Consider the following 22,273-nt stretch of genomic DNA (forward strand, 5'->3'; position numbering starts at 1 on the left):
TGTGTATGTGTGGGGGGTGTGTGTGTGTAGTGTATGTGTGTGGGGTGTGTGTAGTGTATGTGTATGGGGGGGTGTGTTGCGCATGTGTGTGGTGTGTGTGTGTAGTGTGTATGTGGTGTGTGTGTGTAGTGTATGTGTGGTGTGTGTGTGTATAGTGTGTGTGTGGGTTGTGTATACATGTATGTGTGTGAGGTGTGTGTGTATGTAGTGTATGTGTGGTGGCGGTGGTGGGGTGTCTCTGTGTGTGTGTGGTGTGTGAGAGAGGGAGCCTGCCTCTGGGGTTGAGGGGCCTGGGGGCAGCAGGGGCCGTCCGCGGCAGGCCTCCGCTCTCCCTCCCAGGCCAACCCGGCAAGCTTCTCACTGCTGTCTCTCTCTTTTTGCTCTCCTCCGTTTCTTTAATCTGGCAACTCTCCGTGGCAGCACCAAGGTATGGTCATCTCTTTCTGCTTCCCCTCCTCATGAGGTCCCAGGTCCATGGGCACCTCTCCCTGGGTTTGAGGTTGGCCGGGCCTCTCCTCAGTCCAGCAGAGGCAGAGCTGCCTTGAGGTTCTGGGGGCAGTTCCCCCTGGGTGTGTCTGGCAGGACACGGCAGTCCCTGGTACTCACTCTGAGGTGTCATTTCCTCCAGTCCTGCTCCTGTCCCCTGCAGTCCCAGCAGGGCAGAGGCTCCCGAGAGAGCAGATGAACTAGATGTGTCCACAAAAGGAAGCCTCGTGAGCTTCAAGCCCCAGCAGCAGCCAGAGTCCTCAAGCAGGGTCTTATGGAAGCCTTGGTAGAGACTGGGATTCAGTTAGAGCCACATGTCGCTGCCCTGGGTCATTCAGACCTGGAATGAATCAGACAGGTCCCTCCCTGGCTGAGAAGAGGGACACTGAGCAAGCCCAGCACATAGGGTGGACAGCACTGCAGGGGGACGCTCTGCCAGGGGAGGGGGTGGAGGATTGGAGGAGGCCTTGGAGAGGAGATGGCATGGCTGCAGGAGAGCTGAGGAGGTTCCCGTGGCGGGAGGCGTAGGGCCTTCAGTGCTGGGAGATGGCCTATAGAGCCCCGGGGCGCACGGAGGGGTTTCATAGGCTATGCGGGTCTGTACGAAAGACCTTCCCCTCTGGCTGTGAGTGTGCGGGAGGCCGAGGCCTGGAGGGCAGGGTGGGGCCTGGGCAGGAGTTCAGGAGGGGCAGTGGGGATGGATTTGGAGTCCACTTCCTATATTCTGGGTGAGCCATGGTGGCCCAATGGGAAGCAACTTGTCCACTCCCATGCACAGGGCACGGCCCCCAGCCTCCACAGCCGCCCCACCCTCCCCAGCCCTGTGTTCCCTGAGACCCAGCCACACTTCCAGCCTCTCACAGCTGTTGGCAGGAGGACCTGGGTTTCTTGTGGCCCCAAGAGCTGTCCGGGGCCTCTGTACCTACCTGCAAAGTAAGTACAGAGGGCCAGTGCCTCCAGCCTGGCCCCATGTGGGTGCCCCTCCGCTCCTCCTCCCCATCTGCAGAGCAGCTGTCTCACTGCACTCCCTATCTGCTCATTGCTTACTTGCAGCTGTCGGGTTGAAAGGGTGGACTTGGCTCAGAGCCAGGATCCAACCTGGAAGAACCCTTAGACCTCAGATGGCCCCATTTTCAGAGGAGACAGGTGAGACTCAGAGAGGAGAGGAAACTGGCCTGAGGCCCCAGGATGGTGGTGGGATGAACACACAAACCCCCTGCTCCGCTCCCAGGCCAGGCGCTGTCCCCACAGCTGGACAGGGCTGGCTGAGGCAGAGCACTCCTGGCCTGCAGCCAGCCCCTTGGCTGGTCACTTCACAGCAGGTCACACAAAGGCCCATGGCCCGAAGGGATGGACCTCACTCACCCCACCCCCATCCCCCATGTTACAGAAGCCGTATGCCTGTCAGATCCCTGGCTGCTCCAAGCGCTACACGGACCCCAGCTCCCTCCGCAAGCACGTCAAGGCCCATTCAGCCAAAGAGCAGCAGGTGCGTAAGAAGGTAAGCCAGCCCTCCTCATCTGGCCACCTGCACCACGCCAGTCCAGGCACCGCCCACCCACTCGCCCTGAATGCCACTGTTCGTCCATCTGTTAGTCCATCCATCTGTTCATCCACTTCCCACCTGCCCTGAGTGTCTCTGCTGACCCACAGCCCTTCATTCTGCACCCCAGCCAGCCCTTTACCATCCACAGATTGCCCACCAGCTCCTCGCCCCATGCCTCCGCCCACCCCCCACAGCTGGGTGGAAAACATACAATGTCCAGTCCTGTGCTGGGCACGGAAGATACAGAAATGAAAATATACAGCTCCACTTTCAATGGCCTGGCAGGCGGGGGCAGACATAAAGAGATGATTCCACCTCATGTCATTAAGGTGGCAAGAGAGGCGTGCAGAGAAAAGTCAGGGCACAGATGAAGGGCCTTAGTCCCTCTGGGTGTGAGCAGGAAGGTCCATGGAGGAAGTGGCGTCGGCCTGGGTGGAGTGTTTAGGGGTGGGAGTGTTTAGGGATGGGAGTGGGAAGGTCCGTGGAGGAAGTGGCGTCAGGCCTGGGTGCAGTGTTTAGGGGTGGGTGCACGGAGTGAGCCTGCTGGCCTTGCCTCCACTGGCCTTGCACCCAGGCACATGCCTTTGGGCTTCAGGTTCCTCAGCCATCAGAGGGGACAACAAAGGACTTGCCTTTAGACAGCTGCAGTCAGGAGTAAATGATGGTTTATGCTGAGAGTTTAGAACTGTACCTGGCACAAATTTAAAAGCTCAAAACAGACTTGGCACATATGTTCCTTAGTCTGAGGAAGGACTAAGTGTTGGGCCGGTGAATTCTCTGAGCGCTCCCCACAGGGACTGGTGTGGAGCAAGGCCTGAAGCCTGAAGCCCACCGTTTGCGGGACCAGCAGACACTCCACTCTCGAGCCAAGCAGTGCAGTGATGAGAGGTGGCGTGGACAGGGCTACATCCAGGACACAGTGGGTGCCATGGAGAGATCTTAAGCAGAGCAGGGACATGGCACCTTGAGAGGTGACCATGAGGGCCATGTAGAAAATGCATTGGGGACTCCCATGGAACTCTGGGGCCAGGGAGTGAGGGTCCTTGAGTGCTAGGGAGGGTGTGGGGGTGAAAGAGACACCAGAGGCCAACTCGGGGACACTAGTATGACAGAGGAGGACAGAGTGGGAAGAGCCCATTCATTGGTTCACCCAGATTTACAGAGTACCCACTGTATTCTAAGCCTTGTTCTGTGAACTGCAGACATGGCTGTGAATGAAACAGGGCAGAGACCTGCAGGCTGGAGGAAGCAGCTGCCTCAAGCCCTGGGACAGGGAGACAGTGATGGGGTGCTGAGAGCAAGCTGGCCTCAGTGGGAAAGAGGATGGGAGGGGACCACCAGGCTTGGGAAGCTGGCCTCCAGCCTGCAGGCAGCGGGGAGCGTTAGAAGCTGTGGAGCAGAGAGGGATGGGGTCAGAGCCTGCGCCGTCAGCTTTCTGCTGAAATACCTCCTCCATACTCACCGGGGAGGGAGAGGCTGTGCTTTAGCCCAGGTGCCTCTGCGGCTCCGGCACTGTACCTGGGGCTTCACATCCTGTATCTCATTTAGGCCTCACTCTAACCCTAGCTCCCCAGCTCCTCAGGAGGCTGAGGTGGGAGGATCACTTGAGCCCAGGAGTTGGAGCTGCAGTGAGCTGTGATTGCACCGCTGCACACTAGCCTGAGTGACAGAACAAGACCCTGTCTCAAAAACAAACAAACCACAACCATAGGTGTGGGCACTGTTTTTTTTTTCCTCATTTTATTTTTAGAAACAAATTCTCCCTTTCACCCAGGCTGGAGTGCAGTGGCATGATCATGGCTCATGGCAGACTTTAAGTCTTGGGCTCAGGTGATCCTCCTGCCTCGGCCTCCTGAGTAGCTGGGACTATAGGCATGCTCCACTGCTCCCGGCTTTTTTTTTTTTTTTAGTATATTTTTTTGTAGAGACAGAGGTTTCACTTTGTTGTCCAGGCTGGTTTTGAACTCCTGACTTCAAGAAATCCTCCCACCCTGGCCTCCCAAAGTGTGGGGGCTAGAGTCATGTGAGCCCCTCATTTTAGAGATGGAGAAACTAAGGGTCGGAGTTAACAAACCAGCCCAGCATCATGCACCACAGAACGGCCAGAGCTGGGGTCCCATCCCAGACCTGTGTTTCCAGGGCCTGAGCTCGGTTCACTGCTCTCAGGTTGAGGGCCTGACCAGGGACAGGGAATGGCCCAGGCTCCAGGAGACTGGAGTGCCTCACCAGGGAGGCTTCTGTCCCAAGCGGACCAGTGCCCGAGGACCAGAATCCTGCCCTCGCTTTCCCAGGCCCCACGCTTGGCTCTCACTGAGCCCCCGGGGACTTGGGGCCACAGATCTGCAAACTTCCCAACAATAAGCATCCATTAAGAGCCATCAGGGATGATGTATCTTTCTGGGTAAAGCGACCCTTGTATTATGACAAGTCCTTGGCAGCCCTGCTGCATTTCAGAGAGAATTAGAAATGCTTTTCTTCCTTAATTCTCCTCTCCTGCTGCTCCTAATCCAATAGACATTGTGGTCTACAAGAACATGCCTTGGCTCTCTTTTGCCAGAAACTTAATTTACATGGAAAACAGCTGCTGGGTCAGGGAGCTAAGAGCCCATCTCAAGGCTGGGCATGCCTTCTCCAAGTCTGGGCCCTGGCCCTTCTGTCCTGGGAGGGCAGAAAAGCCCTGAGGGCCGACTCTCAGCTGTTGTGTGATATAGGGCAGGGCTCTCACCTTCTCTGGGTCTGTTTTGTCCTGGGGAAGATGAGCATTTGGATGAGCCAAGCTTCGGGATTTCCCTGAGAGAAGGGGCCCTTCCCATCCAGGTGCCTGCCCCAGTCATCACTCAGTGTCCTGAAGGCCTCACCCTGTCCCCATTCTGGCTCTGGAAGGCGTTCTGAGGTGACTGTCTTTGGGAACAGCCAAGGGTTTTTGGCCAAAGATTTGCTTGCGTTCCTGGGTGCACCCCTGCCCAGGCTTGCCCTTAGCCGAGGGACCTCAAGTCCATACACTGATCCATCATGCCCACGATGGGGTGACCAGATGGGGCCCAGCCAGCCCTACCACCGCACTTCCAAAGCACGTCCCCAGCCATCGTCTCATTCCCCCAGGGGGAATGGCAGCCCAGGGGGAGGCGTGACTTGCTGCTTATTACAGACTGGGTAGGCAAGACCCAGGGAGGGTAAGCTATTTGTCCAGCATTACACAAGGAGTAAGAAGAGGTGGGATGGGATCTGAGCCCAGCTCTTCATCCCTAGCCCTGAACTATTTCCACTGAACCTTGTACCAAGAAGGAAGAAGGAAAGAGCTGGGTCAGGTGGGGGGCGCTAACTGCACACCTGCTGACTGCACACCTGCTGCGCTCCACCCCTCCCGCATCCGTTCACCCGCACAGCACAGAATGCTCCTGCAAACCGCGGCTACCCATGCGAGGCCCCACTGCTGCCCTTTGCCACCCATTCTGTGGGTGTGCGCAGGCCACACCTCCCGCAGGCTGCTCCCAGCAGTGACTGAGTATGGCAGGCCCAGCAGGGACACTGAGGCAGAGCCTTCCTGAGAGACACTGGACTCCCTGACATCCAGCAGACATTGGCTGCTGAGGACCCCCTGAGTCCCTGTCCTGGACGCTCCCGCCTGGCCCTTTCTCCCTCTCTCCTCTTCCCTTCCTCCGTCCCTCGGTCCCAGGGCTCTCCCAGCAATCTCCCTGTTTCCTCTCACACAGGCACGTCTCCCATTTAAACCCTTGCATGTTCAATCCCATCTTGGCATCTGCTTCTCGAAGGACCTGGACTAACACCATCTTCACAATGTACACATCAGCCTAATTCATAGATGAGGAACTGAGGCACAGTGACGGGAAGGGTCTTGCCCTGGGGCTGCAGTCCCTCCTGCCCTGTCCCCTAAAGGGAGGGTTGTCGGTGGGCAGGGGCCTCACGTAACACACACCTCTTTTCCCTCTGCTTGCTCCCCAGCTGCACGTGGGCCCTGACACCGAGGCCGACGTCCTGACTGAGTGTCTGGCCCTGCAGCACCTCCACGCGTCCACACAGCTGGCTGCCAGCGATGGCAAGGGTGGCTGCAGCCTGGGCCAGGAGCTGCTCCCAGGTATGTGGGCTGGGAGGCAGGGCCAGGGCATAGCCCGGGAGGGGCCTTTCTTTGCCAACAGTCCTTGTAGCACAAGTGACACTCAGTGGGCCGCCCACATGGGAACGACTTGTTGCCGGCGCCCGTTTGTCTGGACTTGGTTGTCTGTGCCTCTGGCTCTCCACTTCCAATCCATCTTCTCCCTCTAACTAGGCAGATGTTCCTTCACATTCCTCTGTGGCTCCCCATTGCTCAGGGCATGAAGCCCTCACCCTGTCAGCCCGGCCTCCAAGGTTCGTGGGGCCTGGATCCTCCTGGCAGCCTCTTGCCTCCCCTTGGCATGTTGGAGGTGGTTCCCTGAACACTCTCTGCTCCTGCTTCCCCCACACTGGGCACTGTCCACACCCTGCCAGTCCTCTTCTCCCTCCCTTCATGAAGGTAGCTCCTGTCCTTCTTTCAGGACCCACCTCCGTGCCCCCTCCTCCAGGAAGTCTTCCTCTGGGCTTTGCTCTGCCCCAGTGCTGAGCACTCTGGGCGTCACTCTGCTTCCCATCTGTCTCCCCCACCAGACTGTGAGCTCCTCAAGGGAGGCCCAGGGTCTGCCTGATTCTGGGGTCGCCAGCAACCAGGATGGGGACATGTGTAGAGCTGGGCTGGGGGAACCCATGGCCTTGCCCCAAGCGTCACGAAGAGAGGCTCTGGTGCCCTTCCTGATGGCCCATGCTGCTGGGATCATCCGCAGGGAGGAGCCATCTTCAAGAAGAGCCCATTCTGTCCCTGGCCTTGACTCCTGCTCCAGAGGAGAAAACCCAGTTCTGAGAGAATAGGGACTTAGCCCAGATCACTTCCAGCTCATTACTAAACTCTGTGGCCCAGAGATGGGGCCCCCAGAGCCCCTGGGACTCTGCAGGCCCCTCCAGCCAGACACTAAGGGCCTCTGGTCCAGCTGAAGTGGCCCGTCTCTCCTCCCCATCCCCCAGCAGCCATGGGCCACAGGGCAGGTCTCAGGCCACAGCAGGTATTCCTGGCTTTGTAGCTCGGGCATCCAACCCACATAAGGGTAGCGTGGCCTATAGATTCCAGCTGACAGTCCTTGTGCTCTACCCCCAGCTCCCCTAAAGAAACCACAATATCAGAGCAGAGAGCTCTGCCCACCCTCTGGGATTTCTTGAATTATGTCAATCATTTCAAACATTTTTTATTTTCAATTTTTTATTCTTTCCCCTCAATGTTGAAGTAGCAACGGATTTAAAAATATGTCAAACACTTGCCAAACAGCCTCAGGAAGAAAAGCTTTGCAGCCTTTCTCATGGGTCGCCCTTCCCAGGGGTCTGTGCTCAGGCAGGCCCACGAGGGTGTGGACACAGGCGGATGGGTGCCTGGGGGAGGGTCTGTACGCTCCTCACCTCCAGCTGGGAGACCCTTCTGCGTGGCTGCTTCTCACGGGGTCAGAATTGCTAAAATGGCAGGGCTGGAAGGGACCGGGGGGCTGATTCAGCCCTGGGAGAAGGTATCTCAAGTGCCAGCCCCCAAGGACTGGTCATGGCAGTGACCCCTTGGAGCTCTGTGTTAAGAAAAAATAAAATAAGGCCTCAGAAGCTGCTTCCTGAATCAGCCGGAAAGAGAGCAGCTCCTGAGGAGCAGTGCTGCCCCCAGGGCAAAGTTCTCGTACCTACCCCTTCATTTACCCAGGGAAGACTCAGGCCTGGGCAGGAGAAGAAATCACCTGAGGTCATCCAGAGAAGTCAGCAGCCAGTCCAGACTGCAAGCCTGTTCTCCCAGATGCCAGCCTCGGGCTTGTCCCAGCGAGAAGGGACAGGGCCAGCAGTCACCGTCTTTGAGCACCTGCCTGGGCCACTCACTTCACAAATCTCCCCTCATTCAATCCCCAACTATGCTGTGGAGTAGTGTGAAACCCATACTGCAGATGAGAAACGGAATCAGCTGAGGCCTCGTCATCACAGATTGGAGGAGCCGCTCCTGCTGAAGCTGCTGCCCTTGCTCTGTGACAATAAGCGGTGTTTTCCCTGTTTTGAGCCTCAGTTTCCCTCCCAGACACTGAGGGATCTCATCTGCTATGAGAACAATGTGATCGTGGATGCGGTCACTTATATAAACCCTGTGTGACCGATAATCTTACTGTTATTGTTGCTCTTGAGGAACAAGAAGAATGACTGTGTGCTCGTCCACCTTACAATCATGCACAGCCAGCACGTATTGACTGTGCCAGGCACCGCTCCAGGGACTGTGCATGGACGTCACTGCCATCATGCTCACATCAGCCTCAGAAGGCACACACAAGCCATAGCCAGCAGGTGGCAGAGGCAGGATTTGAACCCAGACCATCTGTGCAGGCTGCCCTCTTAACCAGAGCCGGTACCTCCCTGCTGCCAGTGCTGCCCCTCAGCCATACCTAGCACCTGCTGTCTGCCAGGCCCCATGCTGGCCCCGTCCCTGAGCTGCTTCTAGTACAGCAGGGAGGGCAAGACCAGCCAGGCAAAGCCCAGTGTCCTGGATCCCCCAGGATCTGACCTGCTAGGTTCTTCTGCAGGCCGTGTGGCAGATGCCTGAGAAGGGAACAGATGTGAGGCCAGAGGTTAAGCACTCAGGGCTGATGACTGATGACACAGCTTTACAGCCTGAAGTGGTGTGTTTTGGGGAGAGCCTGTCAGGCCCCGTGGCATCCTCGCTCCTGCTGCTCTTCGCAATCCTGTGGTTCCTTCATTCCCATCTGCTGTTTGCTGACATGGTCAGCATCTCTAGTTCACACACTCGGTCACCCACCCTGTGTCCGTCTTTGGTGTGGAGGCTGGACAGGCAGGGATGTGGCCCCAGGGCACCGGGAGACAAGGGCAGGGGACCGAGTCAGGGAGGGTTAGCAGAGTCCAGAACAGAGGAGAGAAGGTGAGGGACAAGCTGCAGAGGGAGACACCGAATTTCCATTGTCCACTTGCAGGACGCTCCCTTGAGTAGGGACCAGCTCTCTTCTGCACAGGAGACCCCCCAACCCCTGGGAGCTTATCTGCCAGGCCTGTCCTGAGCAGACCCAAGGTAATGTTATGGACAGTGAGGACTTGAGAAGCATGAGGTCAGCGTGGCTGAGGGAGAGGGAGCAGGACTGATCTGGATTCTAAGCCTTCCCAGCTGTCGGCACCCCAAATTGGTTCAAGATAGCAGGCGAAGAGGTGCTAAGGTGAGCGGCTCAGACATGGGCAGCTCCTTGCCAAGCTCTCTCCACAAATACCGCTTCAGGTGACTTCCCCAAGCTGAGGAGGGAGGCAGTGGCTGGATGGACCGGGGATGCTGGCCCCGGGAACACAGTGCAGAGGCAGGGAGTGGTAAGGACGGTGGCCGGGAGCTGGAGGGTGCCTGGAAGCTCTCACCCAGAGCCCCAGGGTCTCACAGCAGCCAGCAGTGACACCTGCACCAGAGCCGAGGCCTCAGTCAGACACCTGGAACACCACCTGGGCTGGAGCCGCTCCTAGCCCTGGCCTCACGTGAACTTTCTCTCCCCACTGCTTGGAAGATGGCCCCGAGGAGCCACCTACTCTGTGACTTTGGACAAGTCGTTCAACTTGCTAATAATTTAGTTTCCTCATCTTAAATGGGATATATTGTCTTCCCCACTGACATTTGTCGAGATGGTTAAACTAGATAATGTGGAAAGACAGTTTGCCACATAGTATGTTTTTAATTAACGGTAGCTGTTGTGATAGCAGAATCACCGGATGTAACATATGTAGGGTGCTTACAGCTGGGACTCCAAGCCAGGGGTTGCAAACTGTTTGGCCTCATAGGCACAGGGGTGCTTTTTGGTTGTTTTTCTTGAGACAGAGTCACCCAGGCTGCAGTGCAATGGCACCATCTCGGCTCATTGCAACCTCTGCCGTTCTGGTTCAAGCCATTCTCCTGCCTCAGCCTCCCAAGAAGCTGGGATTACAGGTGCGCGCCACCACGCTCAGCTAATTTTTGTATTTTTAGTAGAGATAGGGTTTTGCCATGTTGGCCAGGCTGGTCTCGAATTCTGGCCTCAAGTGATCCTCCCACCTCGGCCTCCCAAAGTGCTGGGATTGCAGGCTTGTTTTTTTAATGGTTTCCATATGAAGGTCTTTTCACAGCATGTGCTCTCCCGTTTGCCACAGGCCCCGCTGCTCCCCTTGTTAATCCATGCAGTTTCACTTATTTTGCTCCCTGCCATGCTGCCTGAGGCACTGAGCTTGCCACCCCTGCCACAGCCCTGCTTGTTCCCTTAGCAGCCTCTTCAATTGCAGGCCTAGGCCAAAGGGGCCAGCTGGGATGAGTTAGCCTTGGAACCTCAACCAACTGAGAAGGTAAAAGGTCTCCTTACTCCATTCATGAAAAGAGACTGGTGTATTCTCAGATTTGTCCTTATGGTGTAATAAGAGCACTGGTCTGGATCCATGGTGACCAGAGTGCTGTTCAGTATGTAACAGCTGCCCCATGTGCACTGGCCAATCAGAGTGGACACCATATCAGTGCAGCCCCAGGCTAGCCCCCAGGTCACACAGTCCATCAGTGCAGCCCCAGGCTAGCCCCCAGGTCACACAGAGTCCTCCCAGGGCATCTGCTGGATGCATGGATTTCAGAGAAAATGATCAGTTGCTGTTAAGCATGGCCAGGTTGAAGAAGGGATGCACAACTGGCACTCTCTAGAGAGATGAGCCACGGAGAAGGCAGAGGGAGGCCAAGGAGCCCCGGGCTCCATTCTGGGTATGGTGGCCTGGAATGCAGGAGTCGGGTGTATTCATCTTTTTTATTTTTTCAGATGAAACAGGGAACATAAAAACTTACAGCTCTTGCCGTGTCCTTCCTAGACTTCGGTCCCAGAGTAGGGGTTTATTTCCTACTCTTATTAGGGTTTCTTTGTGAAGGCATTTGGGGAGTGCTGGGCTCAGTAACTCCCTAAGCCTCAGTCGGGCCCCTGGAGCAACATCGGATGCTGACCTAGTGTCCTCCATTGATTTATTAGCCTGCCTATCTTAACAAGGGTAAGACCCTAGGGGGTAAAAGGTGACAAAAGGTGGCATCACCCTGCAGGTATCTTCTGAAGGTTTAGAATCTGAGACTAGAATGTGGCTGACTCCTCTCCTCAGTTGGGACCCTTGTTCAGTGTACAGTCCATACAACTATCCATAGCAGCCCTTCTCAGAGGTCTCCCAGGCCAGCCTGCCACCCAGCTAGTGCAGTCATCCCTCTTTGAAAGCCTTCACAGTGGACACCCGGCTGTGCTTACATGTCTCTGGGGGAGGTGGTTACCCTGCAAGGGCATTCCATTGCCCTGCAGCAACACTGCGCGTTAGAAGGCACGGCGGCGCCCTGGGCTGCTGTCTACTTCTCTCAAGCTGCTCTCCATTCCTGGGTCTCTGTCTGCTTCCAGGGCCACACAGAACAAGCCCCTTCTTTTCCTGAACAGCGCCACAGAGATTTGAGACAACCTGCCCAATACATGCCCCCATCTCAACACACATGTGTGTGCACACACACACACGAACACACACACATGCACACATGCATATGTGCACACGCACACACACACATGATCTGAGCACCCCATGCCTCTGACAGCCCCTTGCCAGTCCACCTCTGCTATCAGGGTGAGCCCCAGCTCTGGACACAGCCCTTTAACCAGGGCCTGCAGGGCCTGAACTGAGCGGAGTGGAGCCAGCACCTCCTTCATTGGGGCCCCTAACCTCCCAGTGATACAACTGTGCTCATTTTCCCTCTTGTCTTTCTGTCTCCATCATCAGGCACACACAGCTCCTGGGCCATCACAGCCATCTCTAGGGAGTGGCCCGAGTCCAGTGACCCTTGTTTGATTCCCTGCAGGTGTGTATCCTGGCTCCATCACCCCCCACAATGGACTTGCGACAGGCCTCCTGCCCCCAGCCCACGATGTGTCTTCCAGGCACCAACCTCTGGATGCCACCACCAGTTCCCACCACCATCTGCCCCCTCTGCCCATGGCTGAGAGCACCCGGGATGGGTATGTACACCAGGCCAGTCCTCCTCCAGGGGCAGCAAGAGGGAACTGGGGGGAGGGAGGGAGGGCAGGTGTCCCGCACTGTCTGTCTGCTTGTTACTGATAATGAAAATGGCCAGCCTTCAGGGAACACTGACTGCGTACTGCATTCTAAACCCTTCCTGTGCATGCTTCCACTGGGGCCTGCAGTAACCCTGAGTAGATGGTATTGGCTTCTGAATGTCTTGCTTCAAGCAGCCCCTCCTCCCCACTGGGGGACCCTGGGAAAACTCTGTGGCCCCACCCAACGACCCCTGCATTCCGGACTGCCAAACCCAGAATGGAACCCAGGCCTCCCGGGCCTCACTCTGGCATCTCCTTGGCTCATCTGTGCATTTGGGAGCAGACTGCCCACTGCTCACACTCCACAGATGCTGGTGTGGGCCCCACCCCATCTCCAGCCACTGCAGCTGTGACTGTCGCCCGGCCTGCAGGGGATGTCTGGGAGCCTTTACTGCAGGATCACTGTGGAGAGGGGTGGCCTCTTCCCGTGCCCCATGTGGTTCTCATTGTGGCCACTTAATTGACTGGAAATGGTGAATGTGTTCATTGCTGGACCGTGATCTGCTGAAATCTGTTTTTCTTGCAAATGAGCAGAGGGAGTCCTCACAGCCCCGCCCTCCTCCCCTCCCTGCTATTTTTTTGCTAATCACCTTGTCCCTTCTCCTCCTCTCCCCCTCCCCGCACCCAGCCTGGCCCTAGCACCTTCCTCCTTCCCTGCCCTTCCTCTGCCAGGCAACAGCCTTGGTCTTGGCCTGCCTGCGCCTGGGGCCAGCCTGGCTTCATCACCACATTTGTGGCCCACTGTGGCCCACCGCTCCTATTATTACTGGGCTCCTCCTGCCGTTCATTCACCCGTTCATTCAGTGTTCAGTTACGGAGCCCCTGTGGGCAGGCCCTGGGCCTAGGGCTGCCGATGACTTTGGCCCTGGAGATGCTTACTGTGAGAGGGAGACCTACCGCATAGGGGCCAGTGCTACGTGGCAAGGAAGCAGAAGGGCTGTGGAGCCCAGAGGAAAGCCCAGTGGCGTGTGGCTGCCGGGAGGATGTCAGAGAAGGCTTCCTGGAGGAGGTGAGGCTGGAGTTGGATGGGTGGAGAGGCTAGGAGGAAGGAGTAGCAAGAGCGAAGGTAGGCATGGTGAGAGCTTGGTGTGATCTGGGGAACCATCGTGTGGGGTGACGAACTTGGGAGAGAGGCTGCCAGGTCCAGAGCCCAAGGCCTGGGATGGGACTCAGCCTGAGGCGTGTTGAGCAGTGATGTGGTCAGGTTTGGGATGAGGACGCAGGGCGGCATTGCAGGGGTGGAGTGGACTCTGGGGCACGGTTCAGGCTGGGGAGGAGGAACCAGAAGGCAGTGGTGACACAGAGGCAGCAGGAGTGGGAAACCTGGGCTGGGCAGGGAGAGGAGGGGGTGTCAGGGGTGAGCTGGGGTGCACAGGGGCTGCTGACGGACAGGGGAAGATTATAGCTGTGAGTGTGAGTGTGAGCAGAGGGTCATGAAGAGGCCGCCTGAGGGGATGTAGGGGGACCCAGAACACCGGGCCCAGCTTGAGCTCAGCTGCTGCCTCTGTGAAAGGCATCAGAAGGCCCTGCCCGAGGAAGGGGGTGAGAGCCGTACACATGCCTGACACTCTGTGTCCCACCTGGCACAGGCGACACCATGATGGTCCCCGCCCCCACCCATACCCACTCAGGCCACCTGCTCACCCACCAGCCAGCTGAAAAACATCGTCAACCGAAGGAAAAGAAACCACGGAGTCCATTCACTCCTTGGCCGTGCACTCTGCTCTGCCTCATTCATCACCTGCCTGCCGCCTGCATAAGTGCCCGTCAAGAATTCTGCAGTGGGAGGCAGAGTGATGACAAGATGGGACCCCCACCTGCCCACCCCCACCTGCCCACCCCGCCTACCCACCCCTGCCTTTGGGTGGGAGCCTCAGGACCAGCTGCAGGAGAGAAGCGCCCTCATGCCTGACTCCAGGCCCCGGCCCAGTGTGAATGGGTCTCTTCTTCATCTCGAGAAGAGAGTGGGGAAAGGGACTTCAGCCTCCCTTTCCTGCCAAAGTCAACAAGGAGCAGCCACTCATGGCTCCCCAGCGGTTTGCTGGGACGTTTAAATAGCTTGACAGAATTATCTGATTCACTCAAAAATATGCTAAGAGGGCCTGACTTCATGACCAAATTTATTTACCCTGGCTCAGAGAAGACGCCGAATAGGGTATTTTTTTTCCCAGCCTTGTGCGAGGTATGAAGCCCTCGGTCTGCCAGGCCAGTGAGGTTTTATATTAATTTTTATAGGTTCCAGTTGAAGCAAAAATATTTGATTTAGGAATCATTTGCATGACTCAGAGGAGGAGCTCCAGATGATCTTTCTTGCCTTTTAAAGAGTTCAGGTAGAGCTGCGTACCCTCAGGCGTCATGTCTGCTGTGGGGAGAGTTGTGTTCTGTTTAATTTCACTGGCTGTGAAGGTGGCAAATGTGAACTTATGGTGGAGCGAGACAGGAAAAACAAACTTTTGAAAATGCATGTTTTTTCTCCTTCATATCTGGTTCATCTTAATCCTGCAATGCCATCAATCTCTGGGGTTTGTAGCTGAGAGATTCAGAAACTCATTTATTAGTGTCATCGGTTGTTGGCTGAGTGGCAGGCCCAGCACTGGGCACTAGGTGGCCGAGAACGACCAAGACCTGGCCCTTCCTACAGGGGCTCCAGGAAACCAGGGGAGGGCTGGGCTGTGGGTGCCCAGCTGGGATAGGGATAAGGCGGCCACCATGCAGCAGGCCCATGGGAAGGCGAAGCCACTGCAGGCCCCAGCCCATCTTCAGCCAGGAGAACTGGCCATGAGGACACACAGCTTGTGCACAACTCTACACGGTTTCCAGTGCATAGAGGAAGACACTGTCCCATTTGGTCACCCTTAAGATGGGCCTAAAAATGATGATGATGATGATGATTTATTCCTGGAGGTGTGATGAGGAATGGCCCGTGAACTTAGAACTGTGACATAGACCCACAGTGTGTGAGTGACTGGGCCAGGGACCCAGCACCGAGGCCCTGCTTCCCCTGTCCTCAAGTGAGCCCACAGTGACAGAGGCCCAGACCTATGGATGATGACAGCAGACTAGAGGGGCAGTGGAGGGGCTGCCAAGGTGGGAGGGAGCAGAGAGGAACCTGGTGCGGCCGCAGATGTGGAGACTCCGGCCTGTCTCCAAATCTGCTTTCTCCATTTCCAGATAGCCCTGCTTCTTTCAGAGAGGCACCGACCTGTTAACACTTGGTGTCTCAGAAGGTAGGCAAGGATAACGAGGTCACCTGGAGCTGTGACACTGAATTCACTGTATATTTTAATGTGGATGGTCTAATAACTCACAAATCCAGAGAAGAAATGGGGACTTTGAGTCTCCCTCTTTCTGCCATGCACGTAAGTGCTTTACAGGCTGGGAGCCTGTAGCCTTGTCCCCAGAGTCCCCAAGCCGTTGATCTCAAAGTCATTTTAGCCCCTGTGAAGTGGGCCTAGGGGCTTAGGAAGGTAGCGTGAGAAGGGAACCCGGCCTGCAGCATCCTACGGTCCAGGTAGATGGCCCCGGGCTGGGCCGGGCTCAGGGCGCCTGTGCAGCTCTCAGCCGCTGCAGTCGTGCTTCTGAACATGAGCTTCCAGAGTGCATGGTCTGTCCCTCAGGCTCTGTATGAAGGCAGCTGGGGAGCCCCCCGTCGCAGGCGGTATGCAAGCGGAGGACAGACGGCCAGGGCTGGAAACAGGAGAAGGTTCCTCAGAATAAACTGTGCAGAAAAAAACGCCAACTTGGCTGTGGGACCGACTTGCTAGTTTTTCTTCCCTTCATCTTTGTAATGGTGATGCTGGTGGGTGGAGTGCTGAGAATACATCCGATGTCACACTCTACATCGCTTTCATGTCACCCTCACCGTAGCCCCTGAGGTCGGTGCTGTGTGGCTGGGAGTAACTTGGGCGAACGTCTCTGAACCTTGGTTTTCTGGTCTGCGAAGAGGACACAAGATCATCTATCTCCCAGGGCCTGGGGCAAGTCAGGGCTCAATGCCTGGGGACTGTGAGTGCCATGGGCTGCTCCAGGGCTCCTCTTCCAGGTTGCCAGAGTGGCAAGCACGAGGCAGAGAGCCGGGCACCCGGCAGGTAATGACGCTGCAGCGTGCCGGGTGGTGAGCCGGCAGCCCTTCCTGGAAACCAGGGCTCAGAGACATTGAGTAGCTTGCCCCAAACACCTGGACAATGAGAGCAGTTAGGGGTTTGAACACAGTTCTCTCGTCTGGAAAGATCGCGCCACTTACTCCTGTTCCTTGCTGACTATCCTAAACACCAGACTCCAAAGCTTCCAGGATTGAGTTTGGCTTGAACCTGACCAGACATAAAAGCTCCTCTCCTAACTGTTGTAAGTTGGAGCAGGTCAGCTGGGGAGTGGGCTCCCGTTGCTGGAGGGGACAAACTGTGGCAGCCCTGCCTCGGACCCCGCCCTCCACACCCCTGCCTGCTGACAAGTTCTCTGTTCTCTCCAGGTTGGGGCCCGGACTCCTCTCACCCATAGTCAGCCCCCTGAAGGGGCTCGGGCCACCACCGCTGCCCCCATCCTCCCAGAGCCATTCTCCGGGAGGCCAGCCCTTCTCCACGCTCCCGAGCAAGCCTGCCTACCCACCCTTCCAGAGCCCTCCACCCCCGCCTGTGCCCAGCCCGAGAGGTAAGCTCTGGCCAGGGGCCCACTCCATATCACCCCCGCCATTCCCGCTCAGGAACCTCAGAGGAATGAGGAGACAGTGGCCTAGTGGGGGAGGAAGGGGCTCAGAGAATGACCGCCTGGGCACTGGGGCTGAGAGAAGCTGGGACACAGGGGACATAAGAGGCCCAGCTGGGGCACGGCCTGGAGGAAGCTGGTCCTGACAGTGAGGAAGAGTGAGAGGCCAGTGAGCGCCGGCACGTGGAGGGAGCAGACGTCGAGACCATCTCAGCCACCCCTGGCCTGTCCTCCCTCCCTGCAGGGCGGAGCTGAGAATGGGCCCCAGCCTCCTGCACCTTCCCTGCCCTGGCCCTCCTCTCTCACTCACACCCACGATGCCTGGACGGGACCACGGGAGGCGCAGCGTGCAGTGAGGACGGTCCCCCTCCCTGCCCTGGGTACTTCTTTTTTGTGAACGCGGCCCCTGCCACCCTGTTTGCAGGTTACCAGGGCAGTTTCCACTCCATCCAGAGCTGCTTCCCCTATGGTGACTGCTACCGGACAGCGGAGCCAGCAGCTGGCGGGGACGGACTGGTCGGGGAGACCCCCGGTTTCAATGCCCTGAGGCCCAACGGCTACCACAGCCTCAGCACGCCCTTGCCTGCCCCAGGTGAGCCCTGCCTGCGTGGCTCCCGGTCCAGGGCACCTGCCGAGCTCAGCCCGGTGCTGGGTGCTGCATGCATGGGGTCCTGTAGCCTTTGGATGCTTATGTGGCAGGGCCATCCCCATTTCACAGGGCGGGAAGTAGAGGCTCAGAGAGTCCCAGGACCCCGCAGCACTGTCTGTACCTGCCTGACTGTAATGTCTGGCTTTTCCCACAGCTTCGAGAGCCTTGTGTGTCTGAATGCTGACAGGTTTCTGAAGAATCAGACTGGGAGCTCATGGTTTAATTACTTCTTCACTTTATTTATTAAGCACCTACTGTGTGCCAGGCGTAGCTGCAGACCCTGGGGATGTATCAGGGAATGAACAAATCCTGCTCTCCCTTTGGCAGCAGAGGAGACCAGGCAGGGACAGAGCCTGGAGGCCGTGCTGTCCCTTCTCCGCATCGGTACCTGGTGCTGCCCTCCAGGGCCCTGGGCCTCCCCAGCTCTGCCCCTGGCTTGGCTAGAGAAGCCCAGGGAGAGGGGACAGCCCACAGCCCAGGTGGAACCAGGCTCAGAGCAGTGGCGCCGGCCTAGTCAAGGCAGGCCTAATCAGAGCAGGGGCATCAGAAGGGAGGGGCTAGACCCTCCCTGAATTCTGGAGCCAAGACCACCCTCAAAGCAGCCTGGGGCTCAGGTCTAGCCAGAGGTTTCCAGGGCTCCAACAAAGAGGAACCTGAGACCCGCCCCAGAGGCCCTTTGGTCAGCCTTGAGTGTGCACAGTGGGAAGTGGAGGGACAAGGATATAGGGACAAGCACCGAGGTCTCAGCTGGGCACACACCACCCTGTGGGTCCACGTCCACACACCTGCAAAGGCTGGTCCCTGCAGACAGGCTGGATGCCCATGCCAGGTGTCTGTGTGTGCCCGTGCTTGCAGGGCTGGCACAGGTGGCTCTGGCAGGATGTGCCCCATGAGTGTGAGGAGTTGGCAGGGCATGCACTCATGTCTGCACACGTGTTACTTCACGTTTGTGCGAATGTCCGTGCACCCCATCTGTGTGCACATCGTGTCACCCACCCATGACTTGGCTGATTCTATGGACAGTGCGTGCCTGTGTGTGATGTGGGCTGTTTCAGATGAGCGTGCTTGTGTGCACTTGTGCACCTGTGTTCAAGGACCGTATCCACAGGCCTGTGAGTACACGTGTGCCATGTCCACGCGTGATAGACGTGTGTGCATGGACCCCTGTGTGGCATGTGCACACATGGGAGATGAGTGCTCTGTGTCTGTGCATGCCTGAATTGAGGTGCCCAGCACTGCGGGCTCCCCATCCTGTCCTCCCACCCCCATCCAGCCCATGTGGGATTTCCCAGCTGTGCAGCAAGGCTTGGAATGAATAGCTCTGACGGAGTGGCAGACAACTTCCACGCCCCACCCCTACACTGGCCAGGGGAGGTTCTTTTGGCCTCCCCTCTCCCCAGCACCCACTCCAGGCCCACTAGCTGCCTTCTGCCCACACTTCCTGGTCAAGGAAAAATCACACACAGAGCTGACACGCCAGCTGACGAGCTCGAGGAGCTGCAGGGCCTCAGAACAGTTTGGCCCAACGCCACTGCGTAGACAGGCTAACCTGTCTCAGGCCACACACATGAATGACAGCAGTTCACTGACAGGCCTTTAGGGCAGGGGCAGGAGAGGATGACCCCTCCCAGCCCCTCCCAAGTCAAGGGCCTCTGAGCAGTGGCCTCACCCTGGTCACAGCATGTCCAGTGGAACAGGGAGACATCTCTGGAGCCAGATGGACCTGGGTTCAACCCCAGCTCCCTTCCTTACTCACACTGTGACCTTAGGCAAGCGTCTTGGCCTCTCTGTGCCTGCCTTCTCAGCTATAGAATAGGATAGTGAACCCCACCACATGGGAGCGTTGCAGAACTGAAGCCAGACAAGCTAAAATGAGCACTTACTAAGTGCCCAGGAAATGCTGGTGCTCTTCTTTGGGTTTCTTGAGTCCATTTGGGGGATGCAGCTGAAAGGATGGGGACGAGCTGGGCCTTCTGCCAGGAGGGGACTAACCCCTGAGGGCAAGGGCTGTGCTGCTCCTACCCACCCCCACATTCTGCCCACGGTCAGCCCCATGCCTGTCTCTCCAGCTGTCCTGGGCCCCCTGGGTGTGCCAGGCCCAGGGTGGCTCCCAAGCCCTCTCCCCACCCCAGCGGCCAGCTCCCACATTCGGAAAAATAGGGGGCTCCAAGCAGGCCCCGGGGATGGAACTCAGTGAGGGGGCACTCTGGGCAGGTGGGGTGGGGCCTGGGAACTGGGAAGGATGAGCAGGCACAGCCCCTGCTGCCTCCGGCGCTGACCGCTTCCCACCCTTTGTCAGGCTATGAGGCCCTGGCCGAGGCCTCGTGTGCCACAGCGCTGCCACAGCAGTCATCTGAAGACATGGCGTCCAGCGGCCCCGAGGACTGCGGCTTCTTCCCCAATGGAGCCTTTGACCACTGCCTGGGCCACATCCCCTCCATCTACACGGACACCTGAAGGAGCCCCGTGTGCGCCTGCCTGCCCAGCACTGCAGATGTCACCTCACCCACCTGCTGTCACTCCCACCCTCCATGTACCCCGCAGGAGCGCCAGGCCACAGCTGGAACATCTGGGCCATGACCCAGGGAGCCAGTTGGCCATGCCACCCAGCACTGCCAGGGAGCTGCCGTCTGAGCCCGAGCTGGGTGCACAGAGGTGCCCGTCAGGACTTGTGGCCCTGTAACATTCCCTTGATAGTGTCTTCCCATTCCTCTCCCCAGTGGTTTGGAAATCACAGACCTCGTGTATATAAAATATGCAGAACTTGTCTTCCATTCCCCTGCCAGTTTTATATTTTTGGTTTTACAAGAAAAACATTAAAAACTGGAAAGGAGCTGTGAGGGCCTGGTTCTGCTTTGTGATTCAGCCCAGAGGCGGGGACCGGGAGAGCCTCTGAGGAGGGTGATGGAGCCAGGGTTCAGAGCTAGGGAAGCTGTGTGAAACCAGCTCAGGCCCTGGGTTCTCACCGCGGGGATGGGAACCAGTGGCATGTGGCCTCCATCGCACGCTGCGGCCCTTTCAGATGCCAGCGCGAGTCCCAGGACTGCAGAGAGGTAGGCCTTTCCCCATGGACAGGTGGACAAGCCGAGGCTGGGAGGTGCAGTGACGGGCTCCAGATCCCAGATCCCACAATCTGACCACAGTCCAGCCCAGCTCCATCTGCCCCGGGCCCCTGCCTGCTACAGAGACTCCTCAGCAGGTGGGAGAACGAGCTTCGAGTCTGGTGTCTGGGCTTCTGTAAACAGGGAAGCCCTGGGTGGGCAGGGCAAGCCTACCGGGGATGGAGCCCCAACAGCCTCAGAAAGGCAGGACAAAGGCCAGTCCCTGCAGGCAGGCTGGAAGACCAAGGCTCGCATGGGTCTGTCCCCATCCCCTATATGTCTCTCTCTCCAGCATCCAGCACGAGGAACAGGCCCACGCTCCAGGCCTGGGCAGGTGACCTGGACAGTGGCCAGCATCTCACATGTCACATTGATCACCTGTTAAAAAGATTCAGGAAAATTCCTGCCTCACCCCCACTGGAGTGGAACCATGCAAGGGTGGTCATGTTTACCACCTTCCCAGGCTCCCAGAAATGGCCTAAGGAGGGTCTTGTTGTTCCCTCTGTAGGTGAGGAGGGCCGCTGGCATTCACACCCCCATCAAAGGGCAGCCTCTTTGTACACTGACTTAGCAAAGCGAGATGAAAGGCCCAGTAGCCCCCTTCCTTATAGAGAGGGAGACTGAGGGTCAGAGTGAACACCCAGCCACACGGTGGTGGAGCCATGATGAGCACGTGGTCCTCCCCATCACCCACAGTGCCATGCTGGTCCTCCCCATCACCCACGGTGCCATGCTGTTCCTCCCTATCATCCATGGTGCCATGCTGGCCTGCGGTGCTTCCAGGGAATCTGCCCTCTGCCTCCTTCCAGGAATCCACTGAGGAGGTGCCTGCACCCCTGTCCTACTTGAGCCCTCCACACCTGAGCTCTGCCTGCTGTGCGTCCAGGGCCGACCCGTGGGGGCTGCATTTGGGGCCACTGCCCTCTGGCTCCGGGCTGGCTCCAGCCAGTGAGGAGCCCAGCATGAGAGGAAGGTGGGAGGGGTTCCTGGGTGGCTGTGTCCTCGCTGAAGATCTCGGTCCAGTCCAGTGGCCCTCTTCCACACAGCCCCCCCCCAGGCTGGGAGCAGCTCCCCTCCTTCCCTGCTCAGGTGTGGGGCAGGGCTGGGGAATCACTTGACACACCTCGGTGTGGTCCCCTCAGGAAACTCTCTCAACGGCCCCAAGCTGAAGAGGGGCGTCTTCCCTGCCAGAACCTGCTGCTTATTCCCATCCTACAGGCACAGAAACTGAAGGACAGTGCACCGGGCATGGTGGCTTACACCTGTAATGGCTCACTCCCAGCACTTTGAGAGACCAAGGCGGGCGGATCACCTGAGGTCAGTAGTTCAAGACCAGCCTGGCCAACATGGTGAAACCCCGTCTCTACTAAAAATACAAAAAAATAGCCAGGCGTGGTGGTGCGCACCTGTAATCCCAGCTATTCGGGAGGCTGAGGCAGGAGAATCACATGAACCCAGGGGGCGGAAGCTACAGTGCGCCAAGAATGCACCACTGCACTCCAGCCTGAGTGACAGATTGGGACTCTGTGTCAGAAAGAAAGAAAGGAAAGAGAGAGAGAGAGAGAAGGAAGGAAGAAGGAAGGAAGGAAGGAAGGAAGGAAGGAAGGAAGGA

At 57.6% G+C, this 22,273-nt stretch overlaps 1 protein-coding gene across 3 annotated transcripts in view; it reads left to right on the forward strand.

Annotated features, from left to right (window-relative positions):
- Nucleotides 1-20,400, forward strand: part of GLIS1 (GLIS family zinc finger 1) — a 237,998-nt gene extending 217,598 nt beyond the window's left edge. For 2 of the 3 annotated variants that reach the window (XM_032296946.1, XM_032296944.1), the window contains exons 5-10: nucleotides 1,877-1,987; nucleotides 5,996-6,128; nucleotides 11,955-12,111; nucleotides 16,679-16,857; nucleotides 17,336-17,503; nucleotides 19,860-20,400. In XM_032296946.1, the coding sequence (XP_032152837.1) occupies nucleotides 1,877-1,987; nucleotides 5,996-6,128; nucleotides 11,955-12,111; nucleotides 16,679-16,857; nucleotides 17,336-17,503; nucleotides 19,860-20,017 (906 nt within the window). In that variant the 3' untranslated portion in view covers nucleotides 20,018-20,400. The remainder of the gene's footprint in view (nucleotides 1-1,876; nucleotides 1,988-5,995; nucleotides 6,129-11,954; nucleotides 12,112-16,678; nucleotides 16,858-17,335; nucleotides 17,504-19,859) is intronic. The other variant, XM_032296945.1, reaches the window with a different exon arrangement.
- Nucleotides 20,401-22,273: the final 1,873 nt, after the last annotated feature.

Source organism: Sapajus apella, unplaced genomic scaffold, assembly GCF_009761245.1.
Source record: "Sapajus apella isolate SASKATOON/1434 unplaced genomic scaffold, GSC_monkey_1.0 scaffold36, whole genome shotgun sequence".
Taxonomy (NCBI): Eukaryota; Metazoa; Chordata; class Mammalia; order Primates; family Cebidae; genus Sapajus; species Sapajus apella.